This window comes from Solanum verrucosum, unplaced genomic scaffold, assembly GCF_900185275.1.
Source record: "Solanum verrucosum unplaced genomic scaffold, falcon-dt-bn FXZP01000008.1, whole genome shotgun sequence".
Classification (NCBI taxonomy): Eukaryota; Viridiplantae; Streptophyta; class Magnoliopsida; order Solanales; family Solanaceae; genus Solanum; species Solanum verrucosum.
The window spans coordinates 2,049,853-2,072,241 of NW_026020195.1; the positions used below are offsets into that span (position 1 = coordinate 2,049,853).

Consider the following 22,389-nt stretch of genomic DNA (forward strand, 5'->3'; position numbering starts at 1 on the left):
TAAAAATTCCAAATCCAACTTGAATAAGTTGTTTTCCAACTCACTTTTCGCTTTTGAAGTTGTATTTGAGTATATTCAAATATGGACATTATTCCATTTTTTACAAAAAAATTATTAATCAAACACAATTTCATCTTCAACTCCAATTCCATAAATTTTAAAAAAAGTGATAAATATTTGGAAGAATGTAACAACAGCTAATAACAAAAACAACACATAGTAACAAAACAATACAATAGTCGAGGTACAAGGAATCAACAGATAGTAACATAAATCGAAGAATAAGAAACTACAAGAGGAGCAATACTACGACTACTAATATGAGCTAATGGCAAGGCAATGCATAACTATAAATGATTGAACATAAAAAAAGGAAAGAAGATGCTATTAAGTAATACAAAATGAGCCTGTTGTTTAGATGATAACTCTTCCACAATTAACAACATGAGTAACTCAAAAACAAAAAATCAATGAACAAGTCTCAAACTAGTAAAAAAAATCAGATAATGAATTGCATGTTCTTCTGATGAGGCAATTGCAAAAGCAGTTTTGTCTAGTAAACCTGAGATTATTTCTTTTTCCTGAATCAATTTGTTGTGCGTATCGACTATTGTTTAGATTTTGATACCAAGAAAATAACTCATTTCAGGTTCAACAGATTTTGCCTCAGCAAATTTTGGTTCATCAGCCTTCACATTCTTCAGTATTATTCCGCAATTTTTGGATATCCTTATGATTGTATCCGTAGATACAGACTGTTGAGTGATACAACGAAATTGATCGAACACATACAAATCTATCTTTACTATATGCAGCATGACTATATGCGTTGATACATCGAATTTGAGCTAACAATAGGTATGAAGTGTAATTAGAAAAACTATAAAAGGCATTTAAATGAAAATTATACTCATATTTATGAAATATCCATTTATATCCTCTTATACTTTATCAAATATGATTAACTTAAAAATATTTGATATTAAATTTTAAAACCCAAAAATAATCCAATTTAAAACCCCCTAGAAACCAGCCCACAAGAAACTTGATTTTTAGATCAAACAAAAAAACCTAGTTTTTATCAATAAATTGAATCAAAGCCACCTTTCAAGAACCAAAAAGCAAATGGGGAAGAACACTAGTGCAAAAGGCAAAGAAAAGAAGGTAGCAGAACATGATGAACAAGATGGATTTTCTGTTCATTCTCCTTGTAATCCTGCCTCTTCTCATAAGGTACCATTTTTTTTTCTTAATTAAGAAAAAATTTAGGTTACCCTTTTCTATCATTGATTCATATATATGTGTTTTCATCATAGCAGAACAAATCTCCTTCGTCGAAAAATTATACTATCAGAATTAAATATTTAGGTATATATATATATATAGTAGATGTTCCCTTTTATATAAATAGTGAATTGAGTTACTTGATGGTACATGTTGCTGGTGGGAGATGGTAGGTATCATGTTGAATTAGTCAAGGTGCACGAAAGTAGATCAGGACACCATGGTTATGAAAAAAAAAGAAGATGTTGAATTCCCTCTATAAAAGTTGTGGCTTTGATACTGATTATAGAATTTATTGATTCTTTTGTTTCTTTTCTTCTATAGGAGGAACAATCGCAGGTCGAATTGGAGATAAGATTGTTGGAGGCTCTTGAAATCTACCCCCTTGCCAAATTGAGAGGTAGAATTTGTATAAGTTTTGTGTGTCATTATTCATTTTATATGTTTCCTCTTTAAGTTTTGTTGTGGTTTTTGTTATTAAAGCTGAAAAGGTGGTAACTTTATCATAGTTTGTCTAGTTCATAGGTAGAAATTCACAGTAAAATGTGGCGGATAGAAACTCGTGGTGTAATCTGGAACTTGTTGAAATTTAGTGGTAAATACAAGTGCTTTGATTAGTAGGGTTTGAAGAATTTAATACAGTGCACACCTTAGCGCACACGTTACCTTTCTATTTAATGGACGGCGTGCAACTGTAAGGAGTTGGCTCATTCATGTATTAGTTATGCATGAATTATAATGTAGGGATTGTTTATGCAACAAATAATGATGTAAGGTTTGCGAGATATTGCACAAGGCACGTGGTTTATTCTATGCGCACTCAAAGTGTAGCAGTTGCATGTTCCCTTGTCATAAAGCATTACTGCCTTATACCTAGGCTGTAATAGAATTAGTCGCTTTCATGCTATCTAGCGTAGAGGGGTACCTTGCATAGCTAAGTTGAAGAGTTGTAGAATGTACGTTGTGATCGAGGAAAAAACAATAACTCTTGATGAGTAATTTTTTTTTTTCTCAAGGCAAAAGAAATGAAAAGCGCAGATTAGCTTGCATAAACTTTAATTTTGCTTTCTGCTGTGGGAGTGAGATGCATTTAACATGTTCATCGTGATTCTTATTGCAGGCATCCATCGTCATTTTGTCCTTTTCGGCTTAACAGAGTATCTGCGTAGAAGGTTATTAGACTACTTGTCCTTTTCGTTTATTAACTCTTCATTTTGTGAATGAGCTTAGCTCCTACCACACTCTCAGAGAAGAAATAAGAAATCCGAGGCATTTGGTTAGAACTTAATGTGATTTTATCGTTTATGTTTCACTCACCACTGATAATTTATTGTCACAGCTTGAGAAGGCAATTTACTCCTGATGATGTTTTGAAGCTGCTGGATCGCTTCTACGACATAAATATGGTGGTATGTCTTATTGGTTTACCTTTTATTTAACTTCAATCTTCACAACTTTTCCATTATTCGGTATTTGACTTTGAAAGGCTGCTTGTTTGATCAGAGGAATTTACATATCTAAAGCCATTCTTCCTGTTCCATGCTTATCAGAATCACTATATTTGGCATTTTATTTTTCATAGAATCTTCAACTTATGCTTTTAGCTGTTCTGTTTCATAAACTAGAATTTTGGATTTACGGGGATTTTTTTTTTGGATTTACGTGGGATGAGTGTTCTTACTGTGGTGTTCTTTTAACTAATTTCAGAAACCAGATGACGGGGATGCTAAAATCTTTAATAAGGAAGAAGTGTTTTGCCTACCGCACAGTTATTTCTTGATGGAGGAGCCTTGAGCTAGTTTGGAATCGATATGGATATTGAACTTTCATAGAGAATCCTCCTCCCCACCCCACCCCACCCCCCCACCTCTTTCTGTATTTGGATCCATTGTGAAGTATCAACATCCCTTGTGCTTAGAGATGTTGTTTACATCACGCTCTTTGGGTATAGTCCTTCCCCAGACTTTGTGTGAATGCAAGATGTTTTGTGCATCGGACTGCTCTTTTTAATTTAGTCACTTTGTTGTATAATGCAAAATGTACAATGGCTAGAGTTTATTTAAACTAAATGCTGTGGTTGTTCTGCCATTATCCTTTTATCTAACATGGTTAATTAAATAGCTTCATGGTATATTTCTTTCATGTGACACAAATTTACAAATTCCCCAAAGGGATGACTTAGCGGTCAATGAGCATAGAGTTACAAGAAACCAAAAGATCTTTCACTTCACTATAGCAGCTAACCTTCTTTGTCAGTTAGTCTAACCATAGGGGATTCCTTCTTGCTTATCCACCCATCGTAAATGATTACGATGGATTTCGCGCTACGGAATGAATCAAGGAACTAAGGATGTTTCCAATACCGAGGTTTGAATTCCAGATGACAACTAGGTGCATCTTCCTCTTTTGTCCAAGCCTCTTTGGTTGATGGAGGTATATGCATGCATATTTCTCATTTGTTTAAGCTTTATTTCATACAAATGGTTGATCTCGAATATCTGTTTGGCCATGAAAAGTATGTCTTTTTAAGAAAATCATCTTTTACCTTATTTGAAAATCAATGTTTGATCATGAAAATTCCAAATTCAACTTGAATAAGTTGTTTTCCAACTCACTTTTCGCTTTTGAAGTTGTATTTGAGTATATTAAAATATGGACATTATTCCATTTTTTGCAAAAAAATTAATCAAACACAATTTCATCTTCAACTCAAATTCCATAAATTTTAAAAAAAGTGAAAAATATTTGGAAGAAGGTAACAACATATAATAACAAAAACAACATATAGTAGCAAAACTACAACAAAACAATACAATAGTCGAAGTACAAGGAATCGACAGATAGCAACATAAATCAAAGAACAAGAAAACTACAAGAGTAATACTACTACGACTAATATGAACGAACAACAAGACAACGCATGACTATAAATGATTGAACATAAGAAAAGAAAGAAGATACTATTAAGTAATACAAAATGTTCCTGTTGTTTAGATGATAACTCTTCCACAATAAACAACATGAGTAAATTAAAGACAAAAAAATCAATGAATAAGTCTCAAACTAGTAAACTATCAGATGATCATTCAATAAATTGCTTCTGCAGTTGTGTCTTGTAAAACTGAGAAAACAAAATATAAATCCTCTAGTAATTTGTTGCGCATATCGACTATTGTTTATCTTTTGATGCCTCCTATGATGATGCCATGAAAATAAAAAAATGATGTTAGAAGAGTCAATAAGCTGTAAACTTCAAAAAATGTAAGTATGTTAAGTTATGTAACTTACTTCAGGTTCAACAGATTTTGCCTCAGTAGATTTTGCTTCAGCAGATTTTGCATCAGCAGATTTTGGTTCAACAGCTTTTGGTTCATCAGTCTTCACATTCTCTTCACCTGTACAAAAACTTTATCTTCAGTACTATTGCTTCGAAAAGATTTCTTTCTTGCATGAGTTTAAGTTCTATGCACTAACGAGTTACTTTTTTTTGACACAATCAAGTCATTTATAAGGTGGTTGCGACTAAATCTCTCGATAAGCATTAATTTGTAACTTGATGACTATGGTATATATGGTACCTGACCTATTATATGAAAAGTTTGGTTCAGAGGGAGAAGAAAAATAAAAAATTGGAAAAGGAAAATTATTTGATACGTCAATCCTCAAAAAAAGAAATAAGCAAAGGTCGTTGAGTGACAAAAAATTATGGAAAGTTACAATCCCCTTAATGGAATAGAGCACCTACATGCCTTCATCGACGTTGTTTTTTGACTGGAGGTCTGAGAGCTAACTATCGAGATTTTGGACTATTAGGACCCATACTTTGTGAAATGGTTCATGCATGTTTGTTGCCAGGAGAAACAAGGTCAAGTTGGTAAGGTAACAACACTTCATTTCTATTTTCTCTATGGTCGATGATATCGTAGAAGCCTCTTTACAATTTTCTATAAATAAGCAATTCTATTTGTACAAATAGGGATGAGGGGTGTGTTTACACTGTCTGTGCATATAAATTTTAAATCTTTACCACATTTTTATACTTCAGTGGTTAAAGTAGCAAAAGTAGAAATAGTATGTGTATATCATTGCTAAGATAGAAACATTTCTACTATGCGCGTAGTCTGAGGAGGGGTCGGACCTTATATGAAGCCTTACCCTACATTTGAGAGGCTGTTTCCACAGATGATCCCGTGACCTTTAGGTCACATGGTAACAATTTTACCAGTTACATCATGGATAGCCTTCATCCATTTTATATTAGTTGTTTAGGATAATTACCTCCATCTTCAGGCAAATCAGAAGTCCATAGAGTGAGGTTGTCTCTCAAGAGCTGCATAATTAAGGTACTGTCCTTGTATGATTCCTCACTTAAAGTGTCTAACTCTGCAATTGCCTCATCAAAAGCTTGTTTAGCCAAGTAGCATGCCCTGCAAATTGAGTCATTAATATTTAATAATCGTATCTTATCAAATATTTACAAGATTAATCAACATTGGTTCACTTGCAGGATTACACTCGGTACGTTGCTGTTGTATTAATCAAGATTGGTTAAAAATGTTACCTTTCAGGAGAGTTCTTGATCTCATAGTAGAAAACAGAGAAGTTCAAAGCAAGACCAAGCCGAATCGGATGAGTTGAAGAGAGATCAGTGTTTGCAGTGGCAGTAGCAACCTAAAAGGAGCAAAAAGATGCAAAATCAAGTGGCATCCCAAGTAATGTGCATCGATTAATCGACTGATCGTGCATTTTCAGTTAAGATGGAAGAAGAAGTAACTTGCCTCATAGCCCTTCCATGATTGTTCAGAAGCCTCTTTCCTTTCTAAATCATTCTTGAACTCAGCGAGGTAACGAAAATAGTCACCTTTCCTGAACCAGAATGACAAAGATAAGAAGGTAAATCTATTAGAAATAAATCGAAAACTGAAAGAGTTCGATTTTGGAACATCTGATTCACTGGCGCTACTAAAAAGTCTCATGCTTGTGTTAGTGTTGATGGTTTCATTATCAGACCACAAGGATCACGGTCGTGCTTATCATTTTCATTTCAATCATCATATTAACAACAAATCTCCTTGCGCTCTCCCTCGGTATAGGAGATTGGGAGATTATAGGTGAGCCAGATCTTCACGAACCATATTCAACTTCTTTTTCATTTCTTTTTTTCAAATTGTAGTGCCCTAGACAACTTGTGTCCACATCGACTAATTCCATGAGGTATTTGCTACCTCGCACCAACATATGTACCAGTTAACTCTATCCACCAAGACTTGGACAAATGATAGGAAATCACACCTAGTGTCTTTTGCCTCTGATTTGAACTTGAGAGACCTCATTATTCTCCCCCTTTTCATTGATGACTAGGCTACACTCTTGGCCGCAAACCATATTCAACTTTAAGACATTTCATTGTACTTTTAACACCCTCATGAAGAGTTACACTTCAATATCATTTCCTCGCCCATTGATCATAACAGAGCAAATGTTGGTATAACAGTGAACATAGGGATGATACTAGGACGCACGGTTTAAAAAGAAAACTCGATGGACTTACATTTTGTAATAGAAGACAGTAGCTTCACCAGTGCCAGCAGATGGAATGAGATGTTTATCAATAATTTCAAGAATATCAGAGCAAATCTTGGAGAGCTCTTCCTCGACCTTTTGACGATAGCCTTTTATCAGCTTGACATTTTGCTCGTTCCCTTTCGACTCTTCTTTCTGTTCAATGGAAGACATAATACGCCATGAAGCTCTTCGAGCTCCAATGACGTTCTTGTAGCCAACAGAAAGCAAGTTCCTTTCCTCCACTGTCAATTCCACATCAAGTTTTGCAACATTCTTCATACTCTCAACCATCTCTGTAAAATTAAGATTTATACATTCCATTTAAGAAGTATACAATATTCATAAACCAAGATTCAACTTTTAACTATTTAGTTATCAATCAACAAAAAATTATCTTCGAGTCAATTTTTCAGATGGTCGCTCAACTAATAGTTATTATATCTTCGAGTTGATTTTTCTTCTTTTTGTCCGAGTCATCACTTGATCATTCAAATCGAAGCAATTGCATGTCCAAATTTGGCCTATATGCCATGACTAGTAATCAATAGATCAACCTTCGTCATATATTCCATACATCACACTAGATCATAAATATCACCCGGGAAAAAACTTTATGTAAAAGACACATGTCATGCATTTATTACTTTAATTTGACGCATATCGCGAGTAATTAACTAATTTTTCATTATTGCACATTCACATTGTACTCATATGCTCCATTTCTCAAATCTTGTACATAGAAATTACTAATACAAAGATGCAAACGAATCTATCATACATAAACAATCTTGGACTACATAAATGTAATAAAAGAAGCTTTTTAAAAAATCTTTAAAATGTAAAAAATTAATACGAATACCTACTACCTCCATATCAAGAATCCGTCTAAGGTACTATCATACCTCTCTATAATAACGATCAAGATTTCATTTGGAACCAATTTTTCATATTATATAATATGCTCTATATAACATCATTTCGTTATATGACAAACGACATTGTTATAAAGAGGTTTGACTGTACAAAAGAAGGGAAAATAAATGAAACTAACCATCGTAACGCTCAGCTTGCTCGGCGAGCTTGGCCATGTAAACATGGGTTTCTCTTTCCTTTTGAGAAGCCATCATCAATGCAAATTGTAGTAAACAAACAAGATAAAATAGGTGAGATGTTCAAATGTCAAAATTAAAATATAGTTTACAAATGAGATAGATGTTTTGAAGGAGTTAAAGAAGGAAAGGAAAGGCGTGAGAAAAGGGAAAGTGGATGAATGAGAGAATTGTGGGAGGATTTGACTAAATCTCCATCTTTGGATAATTTTTAGTACATATACCATTCATGTTAATATTTGTATAATAGCATGAAAATAGGTAACAAACTTATTATTAGCTGATTGTAAATAACTGATAAGCTATATGTGCTGAAATTAATTTTATAAATGAGTAGTTATACATGTTTAGATAAAATTGCTTAAAGTGCTAATAAGCATTGATGATGTGTTTCATTTTAAAAAAAGAGGCATCATATATAAACAATATATACTTAAACTTAACCTCAATTGGCAAGTTAACACGTTTCCATTGTATTAGTTGAACACTTCAACTTACAAAATGATCATATAAACACCACCAAAATTTATTTGTGACGTCCCCGTCTCCACTATGTTAGTTGATCAAACACTCCAACATACAAAATGATCATATAAACACCACCAAAATTATCAAAAGGGAGTGTTTTTTAATATCCATCAGACGTTAACAAAATTTTGGTAGCTAGATGTAACGTTGTTAACTTGTATGCCTAATTATTATTTCACTCTTTTTCTTGTTATATTATTAGGCTTGTATTTAGTTGTTCTATAAAGAAAAAACACTAAAAAAACGATGAAGATTAATTATTGAGATTTGAGAGGACTAAGTAGGTATTTAAAAAAGTCACTCAAAATATGAGGGCGATAATATTTATTGTTTAAAGTTGGAACAAAAGTTTGATATCTTTAAAGTTTTTTATATCTGAATTCACAGTCAAAATTTAGAAGTTTGAATCTCGAAATTCCAACAGCACAAATGATTATCCTACAAGTATTTCTGTAATTAATTAAAAGCTAGGTACAAGAGTGATGTGAAATTAACCCGTAAGGGAGGCTAAATCGGTAGAGTGGGTGGTGGAATGCCAACAATCGATTTTCCTTGCCATCGCCTTTTCAGCCGTTTCCAAAAAAAAATATTTATTATGTGAAGTTTATAAATGATGAAGATATTGAATATTGAATAATGGCAGTAGCTCTTAAATACAAAACGTGATTCAATTTCAAAATTGGAACATATGAGATGACAAGTTCTTTCTATGCTGTAACTACTTCTTTTGCTACATCAAACACCAGATGGAAAATCAAGAAAAAAAAACTACTTTTGCAGCAAAGTTCTTTCTTTATTCTTGAGCTTCCAAAACGTATAGTTTGTTTGCCCCAGCTGACATGCTCATGGAACGATATGAACATCAATATTCTTGTTCTGATTAGTATGCACATCAACGCTTTCCTGGAGAGTATAGTTTGTGGTTGCACATCAATACCGCCACCCCAGTTGCTACCTTGATATGCTTTTAGAAGACCTTCCACAGAGGAAGCATACCTTTTTCTAATCCCACCAATCAAATCCACAATCCTACTTGCCATAGATCTCAACCAGAGCTTGACAAGTAGGACAATGAACATAAATAATAGGATTAGGAAAAAGTAAGCTCCTCTGTAACTGATCGTCCGAAGGTATATCTAGGTAACAATTATGCACCTCAACACTTTTTTGGAGTAGTTTGTGGTTGAAAATCAATGCCACCACACTTTATACACCAGTTGCTACCTTGATATGCTTTTAGAAGACCAACCATAGAGGAAACATACCTTTTTCTAATCCCACCAATAAAATCCACTCCTACTTGTCATAAATCTCAACCAAAGCTTGACAAGTAGGACAATGAACTTAAATAATAGGATTAGGAAAAAGTAAGCTCCTCTGTAACTGATCGTCCGAAGGTATATCTAGGTAACAATTATGCACCTCAACACTTTTTTGGAGTAGTTTGTGGTTGAAAATCAATGCCACCACACTTTATACACCAGTTGCTACCTTGATATGCTTTTAGAAGACCAGCCATAGAGGAAACATACCTTTTTCTAATCCCACCAATAAAATTCAGTCCTACTTGTCATAAATCTCAACCAAAGCTTGACAAGTAGGACAATGAACTTAAATAATAGGATTAGGAAAAAGTAAGCTCCTCTATGACAGATCTTCTGAAGGTATATTTAGGTAACAATTATGCACCTCAACACTTTTCTAGAGTAGGTTGTGGTTGAAAATTAATGTCACCACACTTTTGCTACCATGATATGCTTTTAGAAGACCAACCATAGAGGAAACATACCTTTTTCTAATCCCACCAATCAAATCAACCGTTCTACTTGCCATAAATCTCAACCAGAGCTTGACAAATAGGACAATGAACTTAAATAATAGGATTAGGAAAAAGTAAGCTCCTCTGTGACAGGTCTTCCGAAGGTATATCTAGGTAACAATTATGCACCTCAACACTTTTCTAGAGTAATTTGTGGTTGAAAATCAATGCCACCACACTTTATACACCAATTGCTACCATGATATGCTTTTAGAAGACTAACCATAGAGGAAACATACCTTTTTCTAATCCCACCAATCAAATCAACAGTCCTACTTGCCATAAATCTCAACCAAAGCTTGACAAGTATTAGGACAATGAACTTAAGTAATAGGATTAGGAAAAAGTAAACTCCTCTGTGACAGGTCTTTCAAAGGTATATCTAGGTAACAATTATGCACCTAGTTGTGGCCTTGATATGCGTTTAGAAGACCTAGCATAGAGGTAACCTACCTTTTCTTAATCCACCAATCAAATTCACAGTCATACTTGCCATAAATCTCAATCAGAGCTTGAACAATAGGACAATGAACATAGATTATAGGATTAAGATCAGGTAGGCTCCTCTATGACATGTCTTCTAAAAGTATATCCAGCTAACAACTGGTATAGCGAACTAATAACTACTACTCTTCAAAAAAAGTTTTGATGTGCACAACAACTAGAACAAGAATATTGATATAGTACAACACATTATTTCATGGGCCAATTGACACGAGCCCACGACAACAATATCGACGAGCAATCACTTCCTAAGTTCGAACTAAAATGATTGCCGAAGAGAACTCTTGATCTTTAGCAGTTGTAAAATGGATGTCAAGTACAAATACCCGGATGAAAGAAACCCTGAAATTGACAATACACAAAGTAAATCAATCTCATGCATGTAAAATTCTGAAAATCTAAGATAAAGAGAGTATAAATCTTATATACACAAACATAGATTTAGTACAAATACATATGCATGTCTGAAAAGATCATTTTCTTTTATTAATTTTGTAAAAGGGAAAGTGATCTTAATTCCTCAAAACTTCTACTAGTCTTTCAATTTTTTTCCATATCATGCACCCACCAAACAAATAGAAACACTTATCTCCCGTGTAACTAACTTGATCCTTACCACGAATCTTAAAATTTAGATTTTTTTTAAAATTTAACCCTAATCTATATCTATGTCGGATATCCACATCTAAGTCCGAGCAACTTAGATTAGGATTTACTCCGACCAATACTTTGACCTTCTAGTATTTCTAAAAAAAATCATCTCATGCCTACACCTAACAAGTGAGAAAATGAATCTATGCAAGTTATAAATTGAATAGAAAAAAATGGTTTTTTCAGATCTTGTCGTATGTGTAAAAATGAAGATCTTTTAATGCATAAAACTAAAAATATGGAAGTGACTTACAAAATCAATTCTCACTAAACAAATAGAAACACATAACACATTCAACCCAATAAAAGTAGTCATGTTTTCTAAATCTTGAAATAAAACCCTAAATCATGATATCTAGCATGTATAGAAAAATTCTTACCTTTTGAGGTTGGCTAACTTCTCCAAAGAGCCCAAATCACCAAATTAAAACTTTGTTTTGGCTAATATAGCCTACACATCTAAGGAGAAACAAAAATCTTTTGAAAATGATGGGGGCTACTCTTTCAAAAATTGAGAGAGAAGGGAGTAGATAGAGTTAGAAGAGCCCTAGTTTCTTCTTGATATTAGGGTTTTCTTTTCCTTTTATAGTGATAGTTTTAATATTAGAGCTGTCAATATGGGCTGATTCAGTCCATAAGAGCGGGCTAGGTTGGGCCTTAAAACAACAAACACAAACTCAACCTATTACTATGTGGACTGCGGATTGCGTTGAGTCTTTCTTTTTTTAAAAGATATAATTTTATAGTAATCTTTAAAATTTTAATTTTATTTTAAAATACTAATGTACATACATATTTGCAAAATAATGTTACATGTTTTACTACTTTCTGATCAAGTCACAATCTCACAAATAAAATACTCATATTATAAAATATAGTACTTACTAAATTTGATTTTGAGTAATGATGTAGTTGTATTGATAATAACACACAAGTTGTTCATCGATCGATAGAGAGGAATTTGTTATCATATGTCAGTTCTTCCCATTGTTTAATATCTCGTTTGGCAAATACAAAATATATTTGGGGCTTCAACTAAATTCATACCATGCACTACAGGGTCCATTCGGGAGTGACACTCCCAACATAATTTTCTCCATACTCAGACTCGAACCCTATAGTATGATCTTCATCAATCATCATCATTGTGTTAGGGTTTTAGGAATATATACAACTACATTTTCTTTTGCCTACATTGCTTCAATATCTAGTAGCTCCATTATTTCTTTAATTTCTTTTCATATTATATCTATATATCACTAAAACAAAGTTTACTAAAATACGAAGTATAATTATCAACTATAAATGTTTAATTTCTTTTCATATTATATCTACATATCACTAAAACAAAGTTTGCTAAAATACGAAGTATAATTATCCAATTATCAACTATAAATGTTTAGTTTCTTTTCATATCATATCCATAGCTCCTTTGTCATTCTAAAAAGGAAATGTTTCAGTAAAATGAAACATTTATTTGATACAAGGATCAAGTAATATGAAACAAAAAAAGTATGTATTGAAGGATCGTGGTAGTGCTTTAGGATTTCAATATACTACGTATAGTTAAGATCACATTACAACAAAAACAGCTTTTAACAGTAAAAATATGTTTTTAGCGGCAGTTAAACTACTGTCGTTAATTAATCGTTGCTAAAGATCATTTTTTTATGTAGTGTCAGAACGAGCTTGTCGGAGGAAAGTAAGATCAAATAGATCTGTTAGCTGGAAGGATCAAATATGAGTTGTAGAAATTTATGAATGTAACCTTAGTGAAGAGTCAAAGTTTAAAGGTTTGCATCAATTTTGTTTTATTAGAGGAATATAAGTAACATAATTAAAGTAAATAACTTCATGAGGAAGATTTTTTCCATTTGTGAAATGCAAACTTTGTTGCTCGTTTTCTTTTTTCCTTCATAACTTTATAAAGGCTTTTACGGTAACAAAGAGGGAGTTGCTCAGATGGTAAGCATCCTCCACATTTGTTCTCGAGATCTCTGGTTCGAATCGTTAAGGGAGCAAAAAAGTGAAAGCTCCCCTTTTTTGCTCTATTGGTGACTCGAGCCTATAATTTTGAGGTTGGAGTTGAAAGATTATTATCATCTAAGCAACCTCTTTTGTCAGCTCCGAAGAAACCTTTATGGAGTTGTGAAGGAAAAGAACAAAAAAATGGGCATTTTCCAAAAGGAAAAAATATTCTCCATGAAGTCTTTTCTGGTAATTAGTTCAAGTTTTATATTACACTTGAACCAAATTAAGTTTAATTTCCAATTCGATTAGACTAAATACAATTTTTCAAGTGCAATATATAATATATTATGCAAACATTCTGTTTTGCTTTTTTCTTTATACAATTATACAAGTGCAATAATTTTTTTTGAATAATCCGTAATAATCTAGTGAATCATAAACCAACGTCTCTAGAGGATTCACAACACTTTTTTTTTAGCATTTAGGATCACGAAACAGGAATTTAAGATTTTCTCTTTTTCTTTATGTGCTTTAGTCCATAAATTTTTCAAAATATTACTAATCGACTCTGTATGACCCGTTTTTTTCCCGGATCATTCGTAATGACCTAGTGAACAAGAACTTCTACATGATCCACGCCACCTTTTATAGCATTTAGGAGTCACAAAACATAAATTCACGATTTTCTCAATTTTTCGTGTGTTAATTTAGTCCATGAACTTTTCGAAAAATTATTGACCGGCTCTTTTTGGTGCAAATATTTTCAGAACCACCTGTAATAGCCTGGTGAACCATACTCATATCCTCTAGAGGATCCACGCCACTTGTTTTAGCATTTAGGTGTCACGAAACAGGATTTCTAGATTTTCTCAATTTTTTATGTGTATTAGTCCATGAATTTTTCAACATATTACTAGATGGCTTTGTTTGATCCATTTTTTTAGGATCATCCGTAATGACCTAGTGAACAAGAACTTCTACATGATCCACGCCACCTTTTATAGCATTTAGGAGTCCCAAAACAGAAATTCAGGATTTTCTCAGTTTTTCGTGTGTTAATTAGTCCATGAACTTCTCGAAATATTATTGACCAGCTCTTTTTGGTGAAAATATTTTCAGAATCATCTGTAATAACCGGGTGAACCATATACTCATAGCCTCTAGAGGATTCACGCCACTTGTTTTAGCATTTAAGAGTCACAAAACAAGAATTCTAGATTTTCTCAATTTTTCGTGTTCATGAATTTTTGAATATATTACTAGCTGGCTCAGTTTTATCCATTCTTTTTTAGGATCATTCGTAATGACCTGATGAAGCATACTCATAACCTCTACATAATATACACAACTTTTTATAGCATTTAGTGTCATAAAACATGAATCTACGCCACTTGATCAGTCAAGTTGCTTGAAGGAGAGATACCAAAACAACTCGCTTCTCTTATAATTCTTGAAATGTTGATTCTCTCTTACAATCTTCTCACAAGATGTATATTTCAAGGACCTCGATTTCATACCTTTTTGAGAAAACTTCATTCGCATTCCAAGGTAATGATGGATTACGTGGATTCCCAGTTACTATGTATAATTAAGATCAGAACGAGCTCGTCGGAGGACACTTAGATCAAATAGATCTGTAAGCTGGAAGGATCAAATATGAGTTGTAGAAATTTATGAATGTAACCGTAGTAAAGAGTCAAAGTTTAAAGTTTTGCATAAATTTTGTTTTATTAGAGGAATATAAGTAACATAATTAAAGTAAATAACTTCGTGAGGAAGATTTTTTCCATTTGTGAAATGAAAGCTTTATTGCTCGGTTTCTCTGTATTAGTCCATGAATACTTTTGGAACTATTATTGACCCGCTTTTTTTGGTCGAAATATTTTCAGAATCATCTGTAATAGCCTTTGAACCATACACATAGCCTCTAGAGGATCCACGCCACTTGTTTTAACATTTTGGGGTCACGAAACATGAATTCTAGATTTTCTCAATTTTTCACGCGTGTGTTAGTTCATGAATTTTTGAACATATGACTGGTTGACTCTATTTGATCCAATTTTTTTAGGATCATTCGTAATGACCTGATGAACCATACTCATAGCCCTACATAATCCGTACCACTTTTTATAGCATTTAGGGCTTAGGGGTCACAAAATAGGAATTCGGGATTTTCTCAGTTTTTCGTTTGTATTAGTTCATGAATTTTTGAAAATATTATTAACTGGCTCATTTGGACTGAATTTTTTTTAGGATCATCCGTAATGACCTGGTGAACCATACTCGTAGCTTCTACATGATTCACACCATTTCTTATAGCATTTAGAGGTCCATGAAATATGAATTCTGATTATGTTTTTCAATTTTTTGTGTGTAAGCCATAAACTTTTGGGAATATTACCGGCTTCAATTGGTCAATATTTTTTTAGAATCCTCCGTAATGACCTAGTAAACCATATCCATCGCCTTTAGAGGATCCACATCACCCTTTTAAATATTGAAGGACTGAAATTAAAATTCAGAATTTTCTTAGTTTTCGTGTGTGTTACTAAGTCAACTTGAATTGAAGGTTTTATATGATAGTATGAATCTGTCCTACAATCTTCTCACGCGATGCATACCTGAAGGACCTTTCTAAGAAGTGTTTAAAATTAAGTTCTATGTTGATCTTTAGTTTATTGTAACTATTGAGGATTTATCAGAAACAACCGCTCTATCTCTTTAAGAAGTAGTAGGTCGTACACTTTACCTTCTTCAAATCCCACTTATGAAATTACACTGAATATGTTGTTGTCGACATCTTAGATTTCATACAAGTATACAATACATAACAATGGAAGTGTTTAACATCTATCAACCAACACAACAGAAAGACAAAATATGGCTAAAGAAAAGGCTTCAATTGTTGTAGCCATTCATATTTTTATGTTCTCTTTTAAATTATTGTAGTAGGATGATAAATGATTTTTTTGGTCCAGTAATAACACAAACTACAGGTGAAACAATGTTTTCACTGCTCATTCCCTTGTCAGCCACAAAAATCAAGTTATTGCTGCAGTAAATTACATATCTGGTGGTGACCACACCCAGGTGCGGGAGCAATGCAGCTTCTTTATTTGTCCGAGACCTTAAAGAATGTGTATGATAGGATCAAATTGTTTATGCCATCCATTTTGGGGTCGGTTTCAAACTCGGGATCAATGTAAAAGAAAACCTACAAATGCAAGTTGATTGATGTGTCATTGGAATGAAAGGAGGGATAGATGCAATAATCTTCAGGCAAAGAAAGTTGAGGAGCTACTTACAGGCATGTCAATCTGCTCCCCGGGAAGCAATCGCTGTTCCTCAAAGCAAAAACATTGTATTTTATTGAAATACACAGCAGCCTGATAAGACAAACATGAAGGATCAGCATTAAGCCCGAAGTTGTTTACCCTAATTATTAATGAGATAACTAACACAATACAAAATAGAGGTCATATTGTGTTAATCGACCAAATCAATGAGGATGTCAACCAAAAGATGGAACTGTGGAGAATCATTCTACAATGAAAGGGATTTAAGAAAAGCAAAAGACCGAATGCACTACGAGCTTAGTCAAAATAAGAAGAGTGAAATTGATGTGAGATTAGACGGGGTTGTGGTGCTTGAGTACTGTTTACAGATATCTAGGTGAGATGCTCTTCGAAAATGCTATGGTTGAAATGGAAAAGGGTTATCAAGGTTTTATATGATAGTATGATTCCTACTAAACGAAAAGGTAAGTTTTATGGAACAACTATAAGACTAGCAGTGTTATATGAGAGTGAACATTATGCCACTAATGTCCAACACAACCACAAGTTAAATGGCGCAGAAATGCTTATGCCATGAATTAAGATGGATGTTCGATCAGAATATAAAAGATGAAAAATAACCAAATTCGCTAGAGGGTGCAAGTTGCACATAGTTATGACTGTTTTTGAAATGTGTGAATTTGACAACTAAGTATGGGTCTACTAGGGTGACTATGCTATGAAATTGAAGGCACATCACCATTATGGTTGTCAATTATACTAATCTGTTCAGAACAATATATTTTGAGCAAACGACTGGACTACAAAATATATAACCCTCAGTAGTAGATACATGATCTATGCACATTCTCAAAGAGCATAGTGACATGAGGTCTCATCCTTCACTTCCTTTTTTTTTAAGAGAGAATGGTTAAGTTATATATCGCATAGTTGAAACCCTCATGTCGGTGACGCTCTTGAACAGAGGGTGTGGCACCATATTGGTGCCAACATCAATGAAAGTTAACTTTATTTTTAAAAGAAAAGATTCCTTTATTTATGACCTATAATATGTTTGGAATAGACTCAGAAATAGAAGACTTGTCTAATAGAAATAACATCACAATTATGAGGAGTATCTACAGTTTTGAGATGTTCAATAGAGGAAAACATTGAAATATGACAATAGGTGGAGGGACTAGGGAGTTCTGTCTTCAAGTCACATAAGCTGCCTAAAGGTTGTATTGGATGATCGAGAACAACAAGGGGAGGTGGACAAACTACACTTACACCTAATTTTATAAGCAAATACCTTCATGGGGGTCACATTGTATGTTGATACACCTGTAATAGGAGTCGAACTTCGATTTTCAGCAGTGTAAAACGCAAGAGCGCTCTCTCCTGGTTTTACTCTTACCTGAATCACAAGATAAGGAGAATACATCAAGTGGAACATAGGAAGCATGCTAAACCATTAGTACGTTGACTAACTATTAATGAACATAACACATGCCTATAACGGAAAAGGCACCTCACGCTGTGTTGGAGTAAACTTCCAAGGCATCCCGTCTGCTACATCAGCATTGAATTGTACTGCAATCTCCCTAATGCAATATAGAAGAGTTACATAAATAAATTGTGAAAAAGGCTTCCCTTAAAAACATACCATATTAGAAATTGTTTCCAGAAATAATGTTTTTCTTTTGATAATTGAGAAATCTCCAAGGGCCAGTGGAACAGTTAGAAATTAGGTGGATTTATACAAGTTATCTGTATTATTTGCTTCAAGAAACACCACTGTATTTCTTATTCACTATCTTTTAGGAAAGTAGACAGAAAGAACTAAAGAGAAACAATGTTTCTTATAAGCGAAAAGCACAAAAAAAACGACAAGGTCCAGGAAGCTTGAAACAAAAGTGAGAAGTAAAGCTCGTTCTTTTTTGAAGTGAAGTGCACCATTCACAAGAAAAATCCCATTGCATTTAGTACTACATCAAATTGCAATAAAAATTGCTTATTTCAGCATCTAATAAGACATAATGCCAATATTAATGCAACTCCTTAACATTGAGATTTAAAGAATTGACCCGTTCTTCTTTGTATCAGTATGGCTTCATAGTTTGGAGAGCACACTTCTATAGAGCGCATGCCTCCACCCATGCAGAGATGTCTCCTAGTTTTGCATGACTTCATCTCTTTAAGTGACGAAGCAATGATTTTTAATAACATGAGTGAACAAAAAACTTTTAAATGTACCCGTAAACAAAATATAGTTGCAAGTTACAATAAAAAAGATCTTCAAGCGAGCAACATATGAAGTACCTAGAAGTAACTCTTCCATCTTTCTCATGTCGGGCAATCTTTTCTTCAACACTCTGTAAGGTGGTAAATTTCATTAATTTCAGAGGACTCTGAAAGCCTATCTATAACCAGATCAATGAAGAAAAACTGACCTCCCGACGTTGAATTGTACCTCCATATCCCGTGGCTTGGCAGAATCTCCTGTACAGAGGAACTGCAGCATAGCTAGCCCCTACCATAGCAAAAACTAAACCCACCAAATAAAAGAGCATCTTCCTTGATTTATTCTCTGTTGCAGTAGCCTGAGTTGCATAATGATGACGAAGATTCAACACTGGCCAAGACCTAACTGTACTCTGCCATCTCAAAAAGGAGGGCCCTTTGCAGTTGTGAAGAGTAGATTTGTTAAGCTCACATCTTGATGTGAAACCTCGATATCCAAAACCAAAGATTTGTCCATATTTATTGTTGATTGCCCCAAGATTTATATCTTTTGACGCTACAATTTCAAGATATTCCCTGAATCAATGAAGAATAGGTTGAGCAATATGGGACACACTCAACTACCATTACCTCATGGCAATGCAGATATGCCAGAAGGGAAAATGAACTAAGAGAAAAGCAAAATAGCTAATTAATCACCTGGATGTGGAAAGTGGATAATGATGAGTCCTGTTTAAAGAAAGTAAAGGATTGACTCTTCTAGAGAGCCTGAAAAGTGACATCTTCCGCGAAACTGGAAGCAACCCTGTAATCAACACATCCAAGATTGTCATTTTTTTTGGAGATCCACATCCTCTATTATCTTTAAGAAGAAGATATTTCACTCCAATTAATAGTCCAGCACTATTCTGTTGCTTTACTGCTGAAGACTTCTGATGAAATAAAGGTCTTTAAAAGCAAAGCTTAGTATTTTATTTTTTTTACTCAAAAAATGATGTATGCGCCGGAAGCACCGTGACATGGAAGGCTTTCAACTTGACATCGAGTTATAAGTGCTTTAAGAGGATGTGGAAACCAAAAAATCAAGTCAAGGAAACCGGAAAAATCTTTTTAATTTTGGATATGTTGCAGTTTCGGCCCATTCAATTTTTAAGGCCTTATCTGAGGGAATGGGTATTGAAACCTTAATTAGAACCTGAAAATAGTCTCTTCCTTTTCCCTTTTAGGGGGTTAGCTTTTGGATGATAAAAGGAGTATACTCCTTCTGGTGAGTAGTTAGGGATTATCCTTGTATCTCCCTATTGAACCTCTTTTGGTTTCTTCCTTGTATGAGTTCATTTCCTTCTTCCAAGGATAAATTCTAATGATATAATTGTTAGTTTTATCCATTCTTTCTTCTAAGTTCTGTCCTCCCCAATCTAATTTCTACTTCTATCCATGTGTTCGATCTGTTTCTTATTTATTTGTTTGATTTCCTAGTTATTGCATTTTAATCAACATCATTTGATATCAGATGTTAGCTTTTTTTCACACCGTTCCTAGTTTATTGCTCCTTTATGTTAAACAAATCATTAAAAAGATCAATCACGGTTAGTTTTTATTACAAATTCACTTGCTTGAGATTTGGGTACTTTTTCAGCAGCTTTGGTGAGCCTTACCTATACTCAGTGATGGCTAGTTTACTCTCTTTCATTCTTTTGCTCAGGGATATGTCCTGATGATACCTAGATTTTATTTTTTTTGGTAATAAAGATGACACCATGAAATGCATTATCCCAGTTCAGACCAAGCTACAGGAACATGACTAAGGGAAACAACAACAACATACTGTCTGGACACGGTAGGATGTACGCAGTCCTTACCCCTACCTCTCTAGAGAGGCGGTTTCGATAGACCCTCAGCTCAAAAGAAGTGAAATCTAAGGAGGACTAAGGAAAACTGATATAAAAATACTACCAGTATAAAAGTGCACTGCAAGCTAATAAAATAATCAAACAAGCCTATGAACTAACTGTAATTTATGAAAGCCAGAAATAAACCTGAGAGCCAAAATCAATTGATAAGATAGACTCCATAGACTCAAATACCTCTCTCTCTCCCTCTCTCTAACAAATAGAGAATCAAAAAATTTGTGACAGCCTAAGATTGGGCACATATTAAAAAATTGAATCACAACACATTAATAGTCAAACACTTTGTTTGGATGGTTGTTACATATAGTTTCATAATGCATCATATCGTCACACATTAGCAATTTGAAAGACAAACCTTTGCAAAAAGATATGACAAATGATAAAATAGGATTATTAGATGATAAACAAAGACAAAATGAGAAGAAAAAACAAGGTAACTACGCTATCACACTGATTAATGATAGGATAGAACAAAATTAAATTAAAGTAATAATCAAAACAAAAATATAGAAGCATCCAAACAAGCTGCAAGCAGTAAATGGAGTAGATTTGAGGTGTACCGAGATTTCTCTCCAAAGCTTAAGCTCCAAACTATATAAATTTGTTCCCAAAATAGCAAAAAGTCTCAGCTATGGAATCTAGTCGATATTCGAACCTAACTGAAACAAAAAGCGCAATTTTTACTCAGGTTTTCCCGGTGGAGGAAGGTGGCCGCCGGTGGAGTGGGAAAATGGTTCACGGCGAGGAAGATGAAAACTTGAGGAAAATACAATTGAGGCCCAATTAAAACAAATTTGATGAAATTGGGTCCATTAGAAACTAGAAGGCCCAAACATGGTTGTCAAATTAAATTTGGATCCTAATTAGATGAAACATTTGCACTATATAAAGCGCAGAGGCAGATTCAAGATTTGATAGTGTCGGGCATCAATATCTTTAATGTATATTAGCATTGTTCAAAATTGAATCAAACTGAAAAAAAATACATTTGTTTATCGATGATGAGTTATTGGTTTAGCGATTTCGGTAACGGTTTAAATATTTTTACTATTATCAGGCTATTGATTCTTAATGGTTTGAGTTATTTTCTTAATAGGTTAACCAATGCCCGATGGAAAATTAAATAATTATATTAATACTATTTGATATATAAAGTCCTTAACATAGAGTTTAGTTTCATACTTTTATTTTTTACTATCTCAAACTCTCGATTATTCTACAATGTGAGCATGTTTGCTTTTGAGCAAAATGCAGTCTGTCAACTCATGTGCATAGTTCATCTGGTTTGTCACATTTACAAAGTGATTTCAATGATTTCTTTTTCAAATCTTCACGATTTAACCGATAACGATCATTAACCGATAAACCAATAACTAGTCCACAAAATATCCACCATGCACCCCACATCATTGTTTGTTTGTTAGAAATATTTGAGCTTTACTGCAACATGACAATTAAAAAATGAGTTAGTGCACACTACGAGCTATCTTAGATATTTGAATTATTTTTAAACGGCACCCAAATTT

The 22,389-nt window shown here is 33.8% G+C and overlaps 3 protein-coding genes across 3 annotated transcripts; 1 reads left to right on the plus strand and 2 right to left on the minus strand.

Annotated features, from left to right (window-relative positions):
- Positions 1–1,106: 1,106 nt before the first annotated feature.
- On the plus strand, positions 1,107–3,078 carry LOC125829743 (uncharacterized). The gene is made up of 5 exons (XM_049508934.1): positions 1,107–1,233; positions 1,609–1,684; positions 2,405–2,456; positions 2,624–2,693; positions 2,992–3,078. Exons 1-5 carry the CDS (start codon positions 1,126–1,128, stop codon positions 3,076–3,078), a joined length of 393 nt encoding a protein of 130 aa, XP_049364891.1. The 5' UTR covers positions 1,107–1,125.
- A 1,309-nt stretch (positions 3,079–4,387) lies between these two features.
- On the minus strand, positions 4,388–8,185 carry LOC125829745 (14-3-3-like protein GF14 iota). The gene is given in 8 exon segments (XM_049508936.1): positions 4,388–4,477; positions 4,573–4,679; positions 5,563–5,711; positions 5,846–5,955; positions 6,063–6,150; positions 6,836–7,142; positions 7,901–8,015; positions 8,018–8,185. Coding segments are annotated over 8 exon segments (1,068 nt in total). The 3' UTR covers positions 4,388–4,453.
- Positions 8,186–16,345: 8,160 nt separating this feature from the next.
- Positions 16,346–21,585, minus strand: LOC125829838 (cytochrome c oxidase assembly protein COX11, mitochondrial). Its single transcript, XM_049509040.1, has 8 exons — positions 21,424–21,585; positions 19,650–19,755; positions 19,160–19,526; positions 19,029–19,081; positions 18,238–18,310; positions 18,019–18,123; positions 16,737–16,817; positions 16,346–16,645 (listed from the first exon to the last, which is right to left on the minus strand). Exons 2-8 carry the CDS (start codon positions 19,730–19,732, stop codon positions 16,544–16,546), a joined length of 864 nt encoding a protein of 287 aa, XP_049364997.1. The 5' UTR covers positions 19,733–19,755; positions 21,424–21,585; the 3' UTR covers positions 16,346–16,543.
- Positions 21,586–22,389: the final 804 nt, after the last annotated feature.

Excerpts from the sequence above, each read along its gene's own strand:
- LOC125829838 (XM_049509040.1), bottom strand. The coding sequence starts at position 19,732 with ATGTCACTTTTCAGGCTCTCTAGAAGAGTCAATCCTTTACTTTCTTTA. Across the intron at positions 19,082-19,159 it reads GTACAATTCAACGTCGGGAG|AGTGTTGAAGAAAAGATTGC; the intron begins GTCAGTTTTTCT and ends ACCACCTTACAG. Across the intron at positions 18,124-18,237 it reads TTACTCCAACACAGCGTGAG|GTAAGAGTAAAACCAGGAGA; the intron begins GTGCCTTTTCCG and ends CTTGTGATTCAG.
- LOC125829743 (XM_049508934.1), top strand. The coding sequence starts at position 1,126 with ATGGGGAAGAACACTAGTGCAAAAGGCAAAGAAAAGAAGGTAGCAGAA. Across the intron at positions 1,234-1,608 it reads ATCCTGCCTCTTCTCATAAG|GAGGAACAATCGCAGGTCGA; the intron begins GTACCATTTTTT and ends TTTCTTCTATAG. Across the intron at positions 2,457-2,623 it reads ACAGAGTATCTGCGTAGAAG|CTTGAGAAGGCAATTTACTC; the intron begins GTTATTAGACTA and ends TTATTGTCACAG.